Source organism: Chiloscyllium punctatum, chromosome 38 (genome assembly GCF_047496795.1).
Source record: "Chiloscyllium punctatum isolate Juve2018m chromosome 38, sChiPun1.3, whole genome shotgun sequence".
Lineage (NCBI taxonomy): Eukaryota > Metazoa > Chordata > Chondrichthyes > Orectolobiformes > Hemiscylliidae > Chiloscyllium > Chiloscyllium punctatum.
Genome location: NC_092776.1, coordinates 59,500,860 through 59,521,722, shown reverse-complemented (window position 1 = coordinate 59,521,722; position 20,863 = coordinate 59,500,860). Strand labels below are relative to the sequence as shown.

The following is a 20,863-nucleotide window of genomic DNA, read 5'->3' as shown; positions in this document are numbered from 1 at the left end:
TTCTCCCACAGAAAGCTGTTGGGGCCAGTTCATTAGATATATTCAAGAGGGGCTGAACATGATCCTTGAAGCTAAAGGACAATGAAGAGAAGCAAAAGTGGGGTACTGAAATTGCATGATCAGGTGGTGCAAGCTCAAAGGGCCGACCAATTTTCTGTTTCATGTACTGAAATCACTATGAATTTCTAAAGCATGTCTCGGATAACGATTGAATATTGTTTTTTTTTCTGCTGGAATCAATCCTAAGTAAACCTCCATGTTACAGTCACAAGATCATTCTCAATTAACCTTATTACTTGATAGATAAATATCAATGAGCAGAAATATTTTTTAACAACAAAAATGCTAGATCAATCTAACTGCTTCGAAGGAAAACAAATTTTCCATTTGCGTTTTCTTTGTAGTATATGTAAATGCATTTTTTGACAGTTGAGTTAGCTTATTTCTTCTAGTTTCTGAATGTTGGACTAATTCTGATTTAAACAGTTAAGCTTAATAATTACTGAGCACATGGCATTGACGAACTGACTCAAATTGAAAGTGAACTGATAGGTGTGTAGGCAATAGATCTCAAAGCAACTCTGTGCTTGTTCTTTGACTTGGATGTTTTCTCAATCCGGTATCCTAAAGACATGGAATATCAGAACTTGCAGTATTGTACTAAGGTAGGCAAGAATATGATTTGAGTGCATTTAAGTAAACATTGAAGTGTTTGGCAACATAGACCAGCTGCAGACCATTTAAAGCTCTGTGTAGCGTATATTCTCGTATGTTAGATTTTATTATCAAATTAGGTATTATATTATCAAATTTCTGATTTACTAAATTATAATTACATGCAGCAGAGCTCTCTATCCTGTTCAAACTTCTTACTTAACATCAATTTTGATCCCAGACAGATATGTTCCTGCTCTGTTGAAATCTCTTCGAACACAGAAGATTGTCTATGTTTGCTGTGGTGAAGATCATACTGCTGCTCTTACAAAGGTAGGGCTCGGGTTATTTTACCTTGGTACGAACTCAAGGGATCAAATATCCTTCAATAGATTTGTACATGTTGTAAATTTGCTGCTTCAAAGTCAAGCGAACAAAGTTGCTGTTGGATTTCTGTCTGAGTATCAAAGTGCTTAAGTGGATTTGTTATTTCTGTGATGTGGACAACACTAATTGGAAAACTAATGAATAGTAATAAAATTTGTAGATCAATAAAGTAATTAAGATTTTCTGCCATACCCTGATACCCTTCATTGTCCAAACCCATTGTGGCAATGTTGGCAATATCTCTTAATAGCTGCCTTATTACTCCACCTAAATCTGCCTGCTTGATCAGCATCACATCCACCACCTTGGAACATTCATCTGGTATGTAGAATTCTGAAATTTCCCTGCTAATAGCACTGTAGATGGACATACAGCGAGTTTTGAGAAGATCTGTAGCTCAGGTTGAGGTTTTGGATGTAGGTTTGCTCACTGAGCTGAAAAGTTCATTTTCAGATGTTTCGTTACCTTACTAGGTAACACCTTCAGTGGACCTCATGCGAAGCAATGCTGAAAATTCCTGCTTTCGATTTATATGTTTGGGTTTCTTTGGGTTGGTAATGTCATTTCCTGTGGTGATCTTATTTCCTGTGGTGAATTCACTTCCTGTTGTTGAAGGAGAGGTGGGTGGTAAGGCATAGGTCCACGAGCATGATGATAATCTCCTTGTTCTAATAGTGTCGTCAGTGTTTCCTTGGCGAGGCTAATGTTGATTGAAGTAAACAGGGCTGTTACATCAAAGGAGACCATTATCTCATCCTCTTCTATCCTAGTGTCTTTGGTCTTCAGGAATTCTTGGGTGGAGTGGATGGAGAGGTGTGAGTCCTTTATTAAGTGTTTGTCTTTTGTGTAGCTCCTTGGCCAATCTGTAAGTTGGCGTTCCAGGTAACGAGACTCTGGTCTAAGGGGGGCTCCTGGTTTGTTAATTTTGGGTAATCCGCAGAAGCGTGGTGTGTTGGATCCGTCTGGTTTCATGTTTTCGAAGTCAGTCTTCCGACCCACTTCACCTTCAACAACAAAACCTACAGACAAACCAATGGAACACCCATGGGATCTCCAATATCAGGATTCTTAGCAGAGGCAGTAATGCAGAGACTTGAGCAAACAGCTCTGCCAACCATCCAACCCAAACTCTGGGTCTGCTACGTGGATGACACCTTTGTCATCATGTAACAAAACAAGTTAGAGGAAACCTTCAAGACCATCAATAGTGAATTTTATGCCATTAAGGGTATTAAAGAGGAGGAAAACAACAACAAACTGCCATTTCTAGATGTCACAGTAGAGCGAACAGCCATTGGGGAACTTCAAACCAGCGTCTACAGAAAAACAACACAAACAGACCAAATATTGAACTATAGAAGCAATCATCCCAACACCCACAAACGAAGCATCAGAACATTATTTCAATGAGCCACCACACACTGCAACACAGAGGAACGACGCAGAGCAGAAGAAAATCACCTATACCGTGTATTCAAAAAGAATGAGTACCCAATGAACACAGTCTGCTGGTTTCTCAGCAACAAATCCAAACAAGCAGACAAGACACGTCCAGAAACCCTAGCCACTCTCCCCTGCATCAAAGACATCTCTGAAATGACTGCCAGACTACACAGACCCCTTGGCATCATGGTAGCCCACAAACCAACCAACACACTAAAACAGCAGCTAATGAACTTTAAAGACCCTATACAGACAATGAGCAAAACTATAAAGTCATTTACAAAATACCGTGCAAGGACTGTAACAAATATTACATTGGACAAACAGGCAGGAAACATGAACACCATCTAGCCACAAAAAGACATGACCATCTCTGACGAGTATACTCACATACGGATAAGGAAGGACACCATTTCGACTGGGACAACACAACCATCCTAGGACTAGCCAAACAGATACACAGGAGAATCCTAGAAGCATGGCATTCCAACTGGAACCCTATCAACAAACACATCGAGTTAGACTCCATCTACCACCCCCTGAGAAAAGGAACATGAAGTGAATTCACCACAGGAAATGACATCACCAACCTAAAGAAACCCAAACATATAAATAGAAAGCAGGAATTTTCAGCATTGCTTCACATGAGGTCCACTGAAGATGTTACCTAATAAGGTAACGAAACGTTTGGAAATGAACTTTTCAGCTCAACGAGCAAACCCACATCCAAAATGGATATACACCCATTTTGGACCGAAGTATTCAAAAAGGCAGCTCATCCCGAACGTTTTGAGGACAATTAGGGATTGACAATAAAGGTTTTTGCTGGCTTACCAGTGAAGCACAAATTCACAAATGTTTTGTTTAAAGACTTGAATGGCCATTCTGCTGTTAGTATGTAGCTGTAACTTGATAGACTAAAATAATGTGCAAATAAATAGGATTAAATGACAAGTTCATTGGCATGATAGGGCACTAAAGAGTCTACCATGTTGGTGAGGGACTGGACTCTCAAATGTAATAAACAGGCTAAGAATATTTTGCAGTAAACAGTGAAATTTAGAAAAGAATGCTAGCCATCTGATTGGAGCTGAAAAGCTGTACAGAGATTTCCTCTGGAGAGAAAAGTTGAGGGCAGTGGAGGAGTTTGAAGGGTTACGGTTGAATTCTGCATAATGAAATGGTGGATATTACACAGCAGTTGCTTGTAGGAGTAGCTGTAATTGGCACTTTGAGTAGTTAAAAAAAAACAAGATATGTTTGCTAGGGAGTCTCTGGTTAGGATGATCGATCTAAAATTTAGGACCAGGTCTTTTGGGATGAAGTTAGAAAGAACTGTTCCATGCAAAGGTTGATGGAACTTTGCAAAGCTCTTCTGAAAACAGCATTTTATGCTGAGCTGACTTTTAATTTTGAATCTGAAATTGACAGATTAACCAAGAGTCTAATAGATTGGTGGTGGTGGAGGGAGGATGTGATGCAAGGAGGAAGGGAGGTCACTATTGAAGTTGTTGGAGATCAGTCATCTCATTGAATGAAGAAACTCAAGGACTGAATGACCTATTCCTACTTCTACGTTTTAGTTCAATGATACTGTTCACTCGAAGAGTCTATTGGAATTTTCTACTCGTGAGGGCAATGGGTGCTCAGTTGCTCTGCATTTTCAAAGTTGAGATCACCGCTGAAGCAGTCCCTGTCCAAATGCAATAAAACCTTGGTGAAATATAGGCTTGGACTGACAAATGGCAAGTAACATTCATACCACATAAGTGCAAGGCAATAATCTCCTTCAAGAGAGAATTTGGCTATCGCCCCTTGGTACTTAATGATATTACGATTGCTAAATTCCCCAAAATCAATATCCTTTGGGTTATCATATACCAAAAACAAAACTGTATGTGCCATTTAAATTTAAATACTGTGGCTGCAGGGCAGGTCAGAAGCTAGGAATCCTGCAGTGAGTAACTATACCTTCTGACTCCCCCAAAACATTTACACCATCTACAAGCAAGTCAGGATGTGTGATAGAATGCTCCCCATTTGCTTGGAGAAGTAGAGCTCCGGACACACTCAAGCTTGACATCATGAAGAACAAAGCAACCTTTATTAGCACCATATTCCCAAACATTCACTCCCTATATCACTAATGTTTTGTGGCAACAGTTTGTGCCATCTATAAAATGCACTGTAGACATTTGCCAAGGCTCCCGAGGCAGTGCCCACAAAACCCATGACCACTTCCATCTATAAGAACAAGGGTAAGAATGCAAGAGAACACAATTACCTGTAGATTCTCATCCAAATCACTCACCATCCTGACATGGAAATATATTGCTGTTTCTTTCCTGTCTCTGGGTCAAAGTCCTGGAATTCTTTCCCAAACAGCACTGGGCACACCAAAAGACTGCAGCAATTCAATAACACAACTCACTTTCCGAAGCGCTTTTAAGGATGGCCAATAAATGCTGGCCCAACAAGATCCATATCCTAAGACTGAATCTTATTTATAAACTTGGGGTTTTAAAACTGGGAATAGAGGATAGGGCAGCAAATTTGAGTTCAGGTATGTCATTGCTAGCATCTTTTGAATGAAGGAATTGATTCAAGGGACTGTTCAGCTTTTTTCTTATGATTGATTGCTACTGGTTCACTGTAATTGTAATTCAAATATATTTGCCTGCAGGAAGGTGGAGTATTTACATTTGGTGCTGGAGGCTATGGCCAATTGGGGCATAACAGCACAAATCATGAAATAAATCCAAGAAAAGTCTTTGAATTGATGGGATATGTAATAACACAGATTGCATGTGGAAGGTTGGTATCCCGTTTTGTTAGATGGCATAGTGTATTGAACTTAATTTGATTTTGCTAAACCTTTTTTAGTCAAGTTTATATAATGGAGCAGGAAAAATTATATGATACTTGCAGATGCAAGCACTGCATCATTTTGTTTCTGTTTGATTTTGAAAGCCAGAAAGAGTTGAAGAAATGGTTTTTCTTCTAGGTCACAAATCCAGCAGTTGAGAATATTCTTGAGAAAATCTACTGCTTTGCATTTTCCAACAAAACCTGATGGAGCTTTCCGAGACAGATCTACAGTTTTGTGCTTCAGTTTCCCAGATATCTTACCAGAACCAAGCTTTTCCTATTTATTTTATTCATGCAGTTATGTACATCTTTCTTGAAGTTCAGTTATGATTGAATTGGACCATCATGTTGATATTGGCCATTCAACTAGTCACATGATGTTGTCATGGTGAAATGTTCTGAGTATTATTTGTTAAATTGTTTTGCCTACTTCCCTGCTTCAGTTCACTTCAGTATTAAATTCTTAAGCTGTACTTTGGGCATTTTGAGCAGATGAAAGGCTAGCGACCATGAGGGTTTCAGACACCCTCATTGACTCGACAGTAGCCTAGTAACGAGTTTTGAGATGATTTGTAGCTCAGGTTGAGGTACTGGATGTAGGTTTGCTTGCTGAGCTGGAAGGTTCATTTCCAGTTTTTTTGTCACCGTACTAGGTAACATCTTCAGTGGGCCTCCATTCGAAGCACTGCTGATAATTCCTGCTTTTTATTTATATGTTTGGGTGTCTTTGGATTGGTGATGTCATTTCCTGTGGTAGTGATATTTCCTGTGGTGAAGTCACTTCCCGTTCTTTTTCTCAGGGGATGGTAGATGGGGGTCTAATTCTGTGTTTGTTGATAGAGTTCCGGTTGGAATGCCGTGTTTTTAGGAATTCTCATGCACGTCTCTGTTTGGCTTGTCTTAGGATGGATGTGTTGTCCCAGTCGAAGCAGTGTCCTTCCTTATCTGTATGTAAGGACGTCCAGAAACCCTAGCCACTCTCCCCTACATCAAAGACATCTCTGAAATGACTGCCAGACTGTGCAGACCCCTTGGCATCATGGTAAGCCCACAAACCCACCAACACACTAAAACACCAGCTAATGAACTTGAATTACCCTACACAGACAAGCAAAACTCATATCATTTACAATATACCGTGCAAGAACTGTAACAAATACTACATTGGACAAACAGGCAGAAAACTAGCCACCAGGATATATGAACATCAACTAGCCACAAAACGACATGACCCACTCTCACTAGTATCCTCACATACGGATGAGGAAGGACACCACTTCGACTGGGACAACACAACCATCCTAAGACGAGCCAAACAGAGTCATGCACGAGAATTCCTAGAAGCACAGCATTCCAACTGGAACTCTATCAACAAACACATCGAGTTCGACCCCATCTACCATCCTCTGAGAAAAAGAACAGGCAACGACATCACCAACCCGAAGAAACCCAAACATATAAATAGAAAGCAGGAATTATCAGCAGTGCTTCGCCTGGAAGCCCACTGAAGATGTTACCTGGTAGGGAAACGAAACATCTGGAAATTAACCTTCCAGCTCAGCAAGCAAACCTGCATCCAGTAGCCTAGTAAAATGTGACTAACCTAATCAAATTGGCAGTCAACTGATTTTGAACAAAGAACAAAGAAAATTTACAGCCCAGGAACAGGCCCTTCGGCACTCCAAGCCTGAGCTAATCCAAATCCACTGTCTAAATCTATCATCCAAATCTTAAAGATCTGTATCCCTCTGCTCCCCACCACCTCCTGCATCTGTCCAGAGATAACTTAAATGAATCTACCGTGCCTGCCTCTGCTACCCCTCCTGGCAAAGCGTTCCAGGCACCTACCACCCTCTGTGTAAAGTACTTGCTGCGTGTATATCCCCCTTTAAACTTTTCACCTCTTAACTTGAATGAGTGACCTCTCGTTATTGAAACCCTCACCCTGGGAAAAAGCTTATCTCTATCTACCCTGTCTATACCTTTCATGATTTTGTAGACCTCAATCTCTTTTTCTCTAATGAACCTACTCAACCTCTCTTCATAAGTAGCACCTTCCATACCAGGCAACATCCTTGTAAACCTTCTCTGCACTCTTTCCAAAGCATCCACATCCTTTTGGTAATGTGGCGACTAGAACTGTAAACCATGTTCTAAATGCGGCCGAATCCAAGTCTTGTATTTTAACATGACCAGCCAGCTTCTATATTCGATACCCCGTCCAATGACGGCGAGTATACCTTATGCTTTCGTGACCACTCTATCCACCTGTGCAGCCACTTTCAGGGTACAATGGACCTGAACTCCCAGATCTCTCTGCACATCAACTTTTCCCAAGGTTCTTCCGTTTACAGTATAACTCCATTTGGAGGAAGATTAAAGTCGGTTGTGCAAAATGTTGGATAGTCTCCTCAAACATTTTGTAGCCCAGTGAAAATGATCTTTACCACCCACACCTCAATCTCCTGTGGAATTTGTGTTTTAGGATTATCATAATTCTGTGTGCTTTTGAAATGTTTATTTTGAAGGAGTGTTGATAAAATTGATGTTCAGAGTACTGGCAAAGATTCTGAGGTTCTGTCCAGCAAAAATTCTTGAAAATCATTGGCCCTGACAAAGATCTATAGTTTTACATATTGTGACTTAAAAAGGAATTGACTTCAATATTATCTTTTTTTTGTAAAAGGCAGCACACACTAGCATTTGTTACCTCATCTGGAAAGGTGTATTCATTTGGTCTTGGAGGAAATGGCCAACTGGGAACTGGGTCTACAAATAACAGAAAAAGCCCCTGTGCGGTGAAAGGAGCATGGGTTCCTCATGGTGGACAATTTTTACCAATTATCAGTAGGTGTCAGTATATGTGTATAAATTCTGTGGAATTTCTGTAAAATTTCATGACTTATTTTGAATCACCAATCTCAGTAGTGCTCTGTTCTGAGTTCTAATGACTGGATTTCTTTTAACTTGTCTGTGATTCTAATATTATTGACTTCTGTTAATGTCTTTCTAAATAGCTGCAGTCGACTAACTCCAAGCTAGATGTAAATCTAGAGCTATACTGTTAAACTTCTTAAGCAAACTCTGTTGAATTTCCATTCCAGCAATGACTACTTCAACTTGCAAAAGATTTAAAATGCAGTTGTTTGTTTCCAAAGCTCTATTCAGACATAGAGTCATAGAGATGTGCAGCATGGAAACAGACCCTTCAGTCCAACTCGTCCATGCCGACCAGATATTCCAACCCAATCTAGTCCCACTTGCCAGCACCTGGCCCATATCTCTCCAAACCCTTCCTATGCATATACCCATCCAGATGCCTCTTAAATGTTGCAATTGTACCAGCCTCCCCCATTTCCTCTGGCAGCTCATTCCATACACTTACCACCCTCAGTGAAAATGTTGCCTCTTAGTTCTTTTTTATATCTTTCCCCCTCACCCTAAACCTATGCCCTCTGGACTCCCCACCCCAGGGAAAAGACTTTGTCTATTTATCCTATGTATGCCCCTCATGACTTTGTAAACCTCTATAAGGTCACCCCTCAGCCTCCGACGCTCCAGGGAAATCAGCCCCGGCCTATTCAACCTCTCTCTATAGCTCAAATCCTCCAACCCTGGCAACATCCTTGTAAATCTTTTCTGAACCCTTTCAAGTTTCACAACATCTCTCTGATAAGGAGGAGCCCAAAATTGCACGCAATATTCCAACAGTGGCCTAACCAATGTCCTGTACAGCCGCAACATGACCTCCCAACTCCTGTACTCAATACTCTGACCAATAAAGGAAAGTATACCAAACGTCTTCTTCACTATCCTATCTACCTGCGACTCCACTTTCAAGGAGCTGTGAACCTGCACTCCAAGGTGTCTTTGTTCAGCAACACTCCCCAGATCCTTACCATTAAGTGTATAATTCCTGTTAAGATTTGCTTTCCCAAAATGCAGCACCTCACATTAAACTCGATCTGCCACTTTTCAGCCCATTGGCCAACCTGATCAAGATCCCCTTCTTCGCTTTCCACTACACTTCCAATTTTGGTGTCATCAGCACACCTACTAACTATACCTCTTCTGCTCATATCCAAAGCATTTATATAAATGATGAAAAGTAGAGGACCGAGCACTGATCCTTGTGGAACTCCACTGGTCACAGGCCTCCAGTCTGAAAAAGAACCCTCCACTCCTCTGTCTTCTACCTTTGAGCCAGTTCTGTATCCAAATGGCAAGTTCTCCCTGTATTCCTAACTTTGCTCACCAGTCTCCCATGGGGAACCTTGTCGAAAGCCTTACTGAAGTCCATATCGATCACATCTACTGCTGGGTCCTCATGTGCTATGCTAAGATAATATCCTAACTGTATTATATTAAAATGTGAGCAGGCAATGTAAATGATTTCAATAATAATAAACCATTTGTCATTAGCTATGCTCCTGAATATAGTAGTCCCTTCTATTGAGAATATAAATGCATGCAACTTTATTCAATATTATAGCAAATGGTGCAACCTAATGACTTGTTTCCATTGTTCTAGATGCCAAAAACAATTATTATGTTAAAAGAATTTTCTCTGGAGGTGATCAAAGTTTCGCACATTGTTACAGTTTGCAGGTAATGAAATTGAGAGGTCAGGGTAATTTCCTGTCTTGATCTGAAGTTGAATAAGATGCAGATTTAAAATGTCTAATTTAAAAATGCCTGTACTTACGACTATAACCTCATACAGGAGTGTACTTTTAAAGATCTGACATACAAATATTTCTTGTACTTAAAGAAAAAATTCTTTGTTGTCCTGCAATGTATTCGAACTTGCATACAAATGGGTTTCTGAATGACATCTACCATAGCCCAGGGGCTGCCTGTATATTTTGCACGATAAGGTGCAGACAATGGTAACTTTGAGTGTTGCACCACTGATTTCGCAGGTGTTTCAGCTCTCCTTGAATTCCTGTACTTGATAGAAAAAAATAAGCTCAATGCATATATTTTAGCAGCACTCTGAAGATGACTGAAGCGTGAAGGGGGGATGGAGCTGATGCATTGAGAGTTTGATTTTTGTGTCAAAAATAATTGTTAGGTACTGTAATCTTAGATAAATGAAGAAAGAATATGCCTTCTAATATACCGTTCTCAAGCTGAATAACGCGCATGCGCTCTCATGCTCTCAACCCCATGTGGTCTGTCTTACACTCGCTCCGTCCTCATTTTTTTCTTTTCTCTTATGCTTGCACTCTCCCTCTCTCATTCTTCCTTTTTGAACCATTGTTTCAGGTTACTGTGGAGTAAGATTGTGTATTGACACTGATCTGTGAGAACATTTGTGATGACTGGGCATAGTACTGTGCAGTGATCATCTCGCATACTTTTAACTGAATCATAGAACTTTAACGTACTGAAGGAGGCCATTTGACCCACCGTGACAATCCCAGCTCCTGAAAGAACTTCCCAGCTCATCCCAGTTAGCAGCCCTTTGCAACTCTCTAAATTCATCACTTCAAAATCTCCCAGCTCTTTTGAAACCTCCTATGGAATCCACCTCCACCACTTCCCCAGGCAACTCATTCTAAATCCTGAGAAATCTCTGAATAATGAAGTTTCTGCTTACCTCACTCCACGCGCTCTTGCTGACATTTTTGAAACTGCGACCCCCAAGTTACAGACAAACCATCAAATACAAAAACATTAGGGACATATAAGTGACTGCTGAACAAACACATGCTAATCTTAATCTAAGATAAATGCTCAGCACAACATTGTGGCCCGAAGGGCCTGTACTGTGCTGTACTGTTCTATGTCCTATGTTCTAGTCTCCTCTTTACCCTGTCAAAATTGTTCATAATTTTGAGTGACTCAATTAAGCCATCCCTTAATCTTCTCCACTGCAAAGAGAATAAGCCCAATTTCTCTAATCTTTCTTTGTATCTAAAATCCCTCATTGCTGGTATCATTCGAGTAATTTCCTTTGCACTTTCTCTGGAACTTTAATATTCATCCTTAAACAACATGCACTGAATTGAACACAGTAATCCCAGTGTAGCCTGACAGATGATTTGTGATGGTGTAGCTTCATTTCCTTCCCTTTATTCTCAGTATCTCTGTTAATAAATCCAAAGCTCCCATGAGCCGCCTTAACTGTTTGAATTTTCTTGGCCACCATCAGCAAATCATGTATGTGAACCCCATGGTCCCTCTGCTCCTGTGCTGCCTTCAAAGTTGTACCATTGAGCCTGTATTAGCTGTGTTCCTTCCCCCATAATGCAATACATCTCACTTTTCTACATCGAAATTCATCTGCTAATTATCTGCCTACTTGGCCAACTTGTCAGTGCCCTCCTGAAGTCACTGTCTATTTCACGATTCTCCAAGATTAGCATATCTGTAAGTTTAGAGATTTTTGTGCTCAACACCATCTCCAAATCATCTGTATAAATTAGAAAAAGCAAGTATCCCAACATTGACCCCTAGGGAACAGGCACATACAACTTGTCTCCAATCTGAGAAATGCCCATCTATACCTGGCTTCATCTCCTAACTTTTGGCCAAATTTCTAATCCATTCTACCCAAACATTTCTAATTTGCTAACTAAGCTTCCACATGGCACCATTCCAAATGCTTTTTGAAAGTCCAAATATATGGCATCCACCACACTACCCTCATCCACTTGATCAAAAAAACTCAAATTTGTCAGACATGTCTTGCCCTTGACAAGCAATGTTGACTGTCTATCATTAACCTTTTTTTCAAAGTGTTGGCTGTAAGATAAAGAAGCAGACTTAGGCCATTTGGTATGTGTATGGAATAAGCTGCCAGAGGAAGTGGTGGAGGCTTGTACAATTGCAACATTTGAAAGGCATCTGGATGGGTATGTGAATGGGAAGTGTTTGGAGGGATATCGGCCGGCTGCTGGCAGGTGGGACTACATTGGGTTGGGATATCTGGTCGGCATGGACGAGTTGGACTGAAGGGTGTGTTTCCATGCTGTACATCTCTAAGACTCTAAGTCTGCTCCAACATTCGAGCATGGCTTATGTTTCTCTATCCCATTCTACTGCCTTCTCCCCGTAAACCATGATTCCCTTACTAACCAAGAATTTAACTGTCTCTGCCTTCAATACATTCAATAACTTGGTGTCCATAGCCCTCTTGTGCCAATGAGTTCCCCGATTCACCACCTTCTAGCTAAAGAAATTTCTCCTCATCTCAGTTCTAAAGGGTTGTCCCCTCACACTGAGACTGTGCCCTCGGGTCCTAGTCTCCCCTCCTAGTTGAAATGTCTTCTCTGTGCCCACTCTGTATAGGCCTTTCTTTGTGCCCACTCTGTATAGTCCTTAATAATAAACTCTTAAAATCTTACGAATGACTGAGATCATGCTAACCGATGTTTAGTGTCCTGTTTTCTGTCTGCCTGTCTTCTGTCTGTCTCCCTTCTTAAACAGGAGTATTACGTTAGCCATTTACAAGTCGTCTTACCCTCCCTGACTGCAATGATTCCTGAAAGATCATTACCAATTCCTCTACAATCTCCTCAGTTATCTCCTTCAGAACTCTAGGGTGTAGTCTGTCCATTTCAGCTTATCTATTCAGCTTCCTCAGCACTTATACTTAATGATGGCCACTTCACTTACCTCTGTTCCCTTGAAGTTTTGGTGTGCTACTGGCTCTTCCACTGTGAGGACTGATGGAAGCTACGCACTAATTCCTCCACTGTTTCTTTGTTCCCCATTACTATTTCTCCAGCAACTTTGTCAACCAGTCCAGTGTCCACTCTTGCCTCACTGTTCTCTTTTATTTATCTCAAAAGAACTCTCTCAATGTTCTTTATCTTGCCGTCCTATTTCATCATCTACCTCCACCCCTTCATTGATTTTTTTTTTGTTGCTTCTGCTGGCTTTTTTTATTAAAGCTTCCCATTGATCTTGACCATATTGCATGCTTTCTGTTTTACTTTTATGCTATCGTTGACCTCCCTTGTCAGCCATGGTTGCATCTTCCTCCTCTGAATATGTTGCTTCTTCCTTTGATCTGTTGTGCATCCTGAATTACCTCCAGAACTTCTGCCACTGATCTCCACTGACTTCCCTGCTAGGCTCTCCTTCCATTTAACTTTCCACTCCTCCCATCTGTCTTTATAGTTATCTTTGCTCAATTGTAATACCATTACATCTGATTCAAACTTCTCCCTCGCAAACTGTAGCATGAATTGTACCATTACTATGGTCACCACCCCTAGGGGTGTACAGCATGGAAACAGACCCTTCGGTCTAACCCGTCCATGTCGACCAGATATCACAACCCAATCTAGTCCCACCTGCCAGCACCTGGCCCATATTCCTCCAAACCCTTCCTATTCATCTATCCATCCAAATGCCTCTTAAATGTTGCAATTGTACCAGCCTCCACCACATCCTCTGGAAGCTCATTCCATACAAGTACCACCCTCTGCATGAAAACGTTGCCCCTGAGATCTCTCTTACATCTTTCCCCTCTCACCCTAAACCTATACCCCTCTAGTTCTGGACTCCCCGACCCCAGGGAAAAGACTTTGTAAATTTTGTAAACCTCTATAAGGTCACCCCTCAGCCTCCGACGCTCCAGGGAAAACAGCCCCAGCCTGTTCAGCCTCTCCCTGAGTTCAGATCCTCCAACCCTGGCAACATCCTTGTAAATCTTTTCTGAACCCTTTCAAGTTTCACAACATCTTTCCAATAGGAAGGAGACCAGAATTGCACACAATATTCCAACAGTGGCCTAACCAATGTCCTGTACAGCCACAACATGACCTCCCAACTCCTGTTTCTTCACTTTAAGCTTCCCTGACTCAGTCTGTTTGATTACACGTCACCAGCTCCAGAATTGCCTGTTCTGGGCTCTACCTCAAGCTGCACCAAGACACTATCTCATAGGTATTTCACAAATTCCCTATATGGTTCTGCTACCGACCTGATTTTCCCAGTCTGCTTACGTATTGAAGTCCCCCATGATTATTGTTATAGTGCTTTCATACATACCTCTTCTATTTACTGATTTATTTTGTCGCACACCCTGACTACTGCTAGGAGGTCTGTACACAACTCCCATCGAGGTCTTTTTGCCTTTGTGGTTTCTTAACTCTACCCGCACAGATTCTATGCCTTCCAACTCTGTCTCACTTCTTGCTGTTGATGTTAATTTAATTTCTTACTAACAAGGCACCTCTGTCCATCTGCCCGTCATTTTGATAAGTGTTTCTCTGGATATTTAGTTCTCAGCCCTACAGCCACATCTCTGAGATACTCAGCATTATCGTACCCACCAATTTCAAAGAAGGATCACTGGACCCAAAATGTTACCTTTGATTTCTCCTCACAAATGCTGCCAGACCTGCTGAGCTTTGCTTGCAACTTCTGCTTTTGTGTCTGACTTACAGCATCTGCAGTTCTTTCAATTTTTATTTTCTACAAGCTGATTTACTGTGCTTCATATACTATGTGCATATAAGTACAACACCCTCAGCACTGTCTTGTCTTCCTCCCTCCACATAGCTGTTCCCTTATCAGCTGTGTCTGAAATTAGATTTCTGACCCTTTCCATACTCTCTGTCCTATTACTTGTTCTGGAAACTGTCATAACCTTTGCTAAGTTCTCCCCCACTTTTAACTATTTTCAATAATTGCCATGCAACTAACACCTCCCTCTCCATTATTTAGTGTAAAGCCATATCAACAGCCCTGGCTATGCATTATCTGTTTCTCCCATACCAATCTTTGATCCTTGCATTTACCTCTTTAATCTTGTTCACCCTGTGCCAATTAGCTCATAGCTTAGGTAGTAATCCAGAGACTATTACTTTATCGCTTCAGCTTTTCAATTTAGCCCCTAGCACACACATTCTCTCAGCAGAACCTCATTCTACCTATATCTTTGGTACCTATGTGAACCACGTCAACTGGAATTTCCACTTCCACTCTAGTTTCTTTGCAGCCCAGATTCATTCTCATGAACCTGGGCACCAGGCAGGCAACACAACCTTCAGGATTCTTGATCCTGACTACAGTGTCCCCAAATATGACTACATTTCTCTTTTCTCCCCCTTCTTGAATGGCTTACTGTACCACTGATATGGTCAGTTTGCTCATCCTCCCTACAGCCCCTGCTCTCAACCACACAAGGTACAAAATATCTCAAATCTGTTCCTGCAGTGCTACCTCCTGGATTCCTCTACTTGCCTCGCTTATAGTCACACCCTTCTGTCCTTGGCTACCTACTGAATTTGAAGTGGTTCATCTAAGGTGTGTGACTACCTCCTGAAACACAGCATTGAGGTAACTCTCCTCATCCCTGATGTGTTATGATGTTCACAGCTCAGACTCCAGCTCATCAACTCTGAGCAGGTATTCCTCAAGTAACCAGTACTTGCTCCAGATGTGGTAACTATGAGCCACAATGGTATACACCAGCTCCCCATTTCATGCAAGCACAGCACATCAGTTGCCCTGCATTTCTATTTTATAGTTCTTATTATATTTAAAAGTTACCACTGCTCTTTTAGTTTGTAACCTGTAAATATTTCCCCAATTACCTTCAATCTGAAAGCAACCTATAATAGGTAGTCAAGTTGGAAGCTGTTGCCAACCAATGAACGCATGCTTTACATGTGATGTCACACTTCATTTTGTGCTGGGCTCCTGATCCTGGGCTATAGTTTATCTAGTAGAAAGACTTTACAAACAATGAACCAAAAAATCAAGCTACAATGCACTCTGCACCAAATTCTCTCATTGCCTCCAAATTTCTTCAACTATATACTCGGTCTGTGTCTCACTTTGGATATGTGATCTCTTTCTTGACTGTGTGTAGCTTGCTGGTAGTTTTACCTCATCCCATATTATGGCTTCCATCATTTTCCCACTATTGACTTCAAGCTGACAGGTCTGTAGTTTCTTGGGTTATCCTTTCCCTTTTTCATAAATGACGGTGTCATATTTGTATTCCTCTAGTCCAATTTTATTTCATTTATGTTCTGACCCAAAACTTGAACTCTGCTTTCTTTGCACAGCTGTTGGTAGACCTGCTGAGCTTTTCCAGCAATGTCTGTTTTTGATTTTTGTTGACTCAATTCTATTTTGCGAGTATATTCCTTCAAGAAGTATATTTACACATTCATCTCATTGACATTGGCATTTACATTCTGTTTCTCCATTGTTTCAATATATCCAAAGTCACATGTAGAATAGTGTCCTCCCAAATTACAAGCAGAACCTAAAACAGAAGGATCCTTCACAGAAAGAAATACAGAGCTGCTTTGGGGCAGCGGAAGAGCGTGTCTGGGACTGCTTGGAATTGATGGACTGGATCATATTCAAAGACTCAGCAGGAAACCTAGATGTGTACACCACCAGTGTCATGGACTTCATTAGCAAATGCGTGGGGGACTGCATGCCAAGCAAATCAATCCAGGTATTCCCCAATCAGAAACCTTTGAACTGGGAAATCCACTCCCTACTGAAGACCAGGTGTGCAGCATTCAAGTTGGATGACCTGTACCTATACAGAAAATACAGATATGACCTCCGCAAAGCCATTGGAGATCCCAAGAGGCAGGACTGGACAAAGATGCCCAAACGAACCACATGGACTCTGTTGCCTGTGGCAAGGCCTGAACAAGGCACCTGCATACAAAATGAAACCGAGCAAGATAGCAGACAAAGGCATCGTCCCTGATGCAGTTGACGTTTTCTGTGCTCGGTTCAAGCAAATTTCCAGCTGCGTGGTGTCACCTGCCCCACAGCCCTGGATGCACCTGTTCTCTTCATCAGCACTGCAGACGTCAGATTGGTTATCCTGGAGGACAATATAAGGAAAGCGACGGGCCCAGACAGAGTCCCCGCTGCGCACTTAGATCCAGTCTGGACTGGCTAACTGAGCTATTCACTGACATCTTCAGCCTCTCTCTCCTAGAAGCCAAAGTCCCCACCTGCATCAAGAAGATCACCATCATCCCAGTATCTAAGAGATCACATGCAACGTGCCTCAATGACTACTGCACTGGGGCTCTGACCTCTGTAATCATGAAATGCTTTGAGAGGCTGGTGATGGTCCATATTAACTCTAGTCTCTCAGCCTGCCTCGATCCCCTGTAATTTGCCTATCAACATAACAGGTCCACAGCAGGCTCCATTTCCTTAGCCACGCACTCATCCCTGGTATATTTGAACTAAGGATACCTCCATCAGGCTTCTGCTCATTGACTACAGCTCTGTCTTCAACAGCATTACTCCCTCCATACTGATCTCAAAATTCTGAGACCGAGGCCTCTGCTTCACCCTCTGCAACTGGATCCTCAGCTTCCTGATCCATAGACCGCAATCAGTGAAGATAGACATCTTCACTTCCTCCACATTAACACTCAAGACTGGAGCTCCATAAGGATGTGTTCTTAGCCTCCTACTGTACTCTTTGTAAACCCACGACTATGTTGCCAAATTCTGAATGAACACTATCCGCAAATTTGATGACACCACCATAGTGGATGGATAGCGAATCATGATGATTCAGAAAGGAGATGGAGGGCTTGGTGACCTGGTGAAATGATAACTGCCACTCTCAATGTCGGCAAAACTAAAGAACTGATAACCAACTTAAAAAAGAAAGGGCAAGAACAAGTCCCCATCTACATCAACGGAGTGGAGGTTGAGAGCATTGAGAGCATTCCTCGGAGTGATAATAGCCAACAACCTGTCCTGGACATCCCATGTCGATGTGATGGTCAAGAAGGCACAACAATGCCTGCTTCAAGTGGCTCAGGAAAATTTGGCATGTCCATAAGGACCTCATCAACTTACATAGATGCACCATAAAATGCATCTTGCCTAGGTGCGTAATGGCCTGGTTAGGCCCCCATGGTAGGCTTATGCGGAAAGTCAGGAGGCATGGGATAGAGGGAAATTTGGCCAATTGGATAGAAAACTGGCTAACCGGTCGAAGTCAGAGAGTGGTGGTAGATGGTAAATATTCAGCATGGAGTCCAGTTACAAGTGGAGTTCCGCAGGGATCAGTTCTGGGTCCTCTGCTGTTTGTAATTTTTATTAATGACTTAGAGGAGGGAGTCGAAGGGTGGGTCAGTAAATTTGCAGATGATACAAAGATAGGTGGAGTTGTGGACAGTGAGGAGGGCTGTCGTCGGCTGCAGAGGGACTTAGATATGATGCAGAGCTGGGCTGAGGAGTGGCAGATGGAGTTCAACCCTGCCAAGTGTGAGGTTGTCCATTTTGGAAGAACAAATAAGAATGCGGAATACAGGGTTAATGGTAGGGTTCTTGGTCAGGTGTAGGAACAGAGGGATCTTGGGGTCTATGTACATAGATCTTTGAAGGTTGCCACTCAGGTGGATAGAGTTTGTAAGAAGGCCTATGGAGTATTATCGTTCATTAGCAGAGGGATTGAATTCAAGAGTCGTGAAGTGATGTTGCAGCTGTACAGGACTTTGGTTAGGCCACATTTGGAGTACTGTGTGCAGTTCTGGTCGCCTCACTTTAGGAAAGATGTGGAAGCTTTGGAGAGGGTGCAGAGAAGATTTACCAGGATGTTGCCTGGAATGGAGAGTAGGTCGTACGAGGATAGGTTGAGAGTTCTCGGCCTTTTCTCGTTGGAACGGCGAAGGATGAGGGGTGACTTGATAGAGGTTTATAAGATGATCAGAGGAATAGATAGAGTAGACAGTCAGAAACTTTTTCCCCGGGTACAACAGAGTGTTACAAGGGGACATAAATTTAAGGTGAAGGGTGGAAGGTATAGGGGAGATATCAGGGGTGGGTTCTTTACCCAGAGAGTGGTGGGGGCATGGAATGCGCTGCCCGAGGGAGTGGTAGAGTCAGATTCATTGGCGACCTTTAAGCGGCATTTGGATAGGTACATGGATGGGTGCTTAATCTAGGATAGAAGTTCGGCACAACATCGTGGGCCGAAGGGCCTGTTCTGTGCTGTATTGTTCTATGTTCTATGTAATCTGCCCAGGACCATAAGAAACTACAGAAGGTTGTGTGCACAGCCCAGACCATCACAGAAGTCAACCTCCCATCCATGGACTCCATTTACACATCTTGTTGCCATATAAAGGCTTCCAACATCATCAAAGACCCATTCCACTCCTGTAATGCTCTCCTACAAATTCTTCTGTAGGGCATAAGATACAGATGCTTGAACACTCGCACACCAGCAGGTTCAATGACAGCCTCTTCCCTGCCATTATTAGACTGATGAATGGACACTCTAACTTCAAGTAATGTTGATTTTGTGAATGCTATTCTTAGCTCACGTATGTCCTGTGTAGTGTAACCTGTATGTCTTGCTCTGTCCAAGTTCTTTTTTACCCTACGATTTGTATGACCTTACTATGATCTGCTCGCAAACAAAACATTTCACTACCTAGATACACGTGACAATAAATTAAATGAAATTAATTTAGAGTCTGTAGTTTTGCGTGATTATTGAAAGAATTTAATAATTTTATAAAAAGTGCCAAACCAATTTACCAGGAGTAAGTGATGAGATCCATGTTTCAAAAACAAATTGTGTTTGAGAAACACCAATGGGGAAGTAATTCCAAGATGAGGGAACATAATCTGGAAAACACAGCACAAACTGTACAGGTGTGGGAGTTATTGGAATGTGGAATGTTTTGTAACAGAATTAATGTTAATCAATTATCCCATTGAAAAGGATACTATATAGTTTCAAAGGAAATACAGCATTGGATGAAAGTATCAAAACAAGAGTAATAAAATTATAATATTCCATGAGAGAATTTTAAAAAAGCAGCATGGAGAAAAATTTAACACTGATAAGAAGGCTAAAACTTCAATTCTGGTTCAAACAGATTTATGTAGTTTTATGAACAGCAGCTATTATCAACTTGCTGAACTATTTCTGAGATGCCCTGTCTGCATTTGTTTTTATATTTGCTTTTCCTTTCAAGAATTCCATGCCACCAGATGACTTCAGATTACCCAATCCATCAAAAGTTATACTCACATTAAATGATGCAATTATCCAGAAGTGGATAAATTATCCTCCTGGAAGGATTCCTTCAGAGGTAACAAAGTAAGTAATAGTTGTTCTGTTGGTCAATAGTGGTCTTTTCTCAAATTTTTGTCAACCTATGTAGTATGAGTTGAATAAGTGGGAAGACTTTGCCCAATGCTTTTCAAGTTTCTGCACTGTGAATAATAAGTTAGATTTTTGTAGAAATGCAACTACACAGTGGCACGATGGCTCAGTGGTTAGCACTGCTGCCTCACACCTCCCAGGAACCAGGTTGGATTTCAACCTCCGGCAACTGTCTGTGTGGAGTTTGCACATTTTCCCTGTGTCTGTGTGGGTTTTCTCAAGGTGCTCTGGTTTCCTTCCACAGTCCAAATATGTGCAGGTTAGGTGGATTAGCCATGGGAAATGCAGAGTTACAGGGATAGGGTAAGGCCGGTTGGTTTGGGTGGGATGCTCTTAAGAGCATCAGAACGGACTCGATGGGCCGAATGG

At 41.7% G+C, this 20,863-nt stretch overlaps 1 protein-coding gene across 1 annotated transcript in view; it reads left to right on the top strand.

The window, feature by feature from the left end:
- Positions 1-20,863, top strand: part of herc4 (HECT and RLD domain containing E3 ubiquitin protein ligase 4) — a 110,929-nt gene that overhangs the window by 27,560 nt on the left and 62,506 nt on the right. The window contains 5 exon segments of the mRNA XM_072557971.1: positions 896-987; positions 5,168-5,298; positions 8,039-8,199; positions 9,884-9,960; positions 20,304-20,428. Of these exon segments, the coding sequence (XP_072414072.1) occupies positions 896-987; positions 5,168-5,298; positions 8,039-8,199; positions 9,884-9,960; positions 20,304-20,428 (586 nt within the window).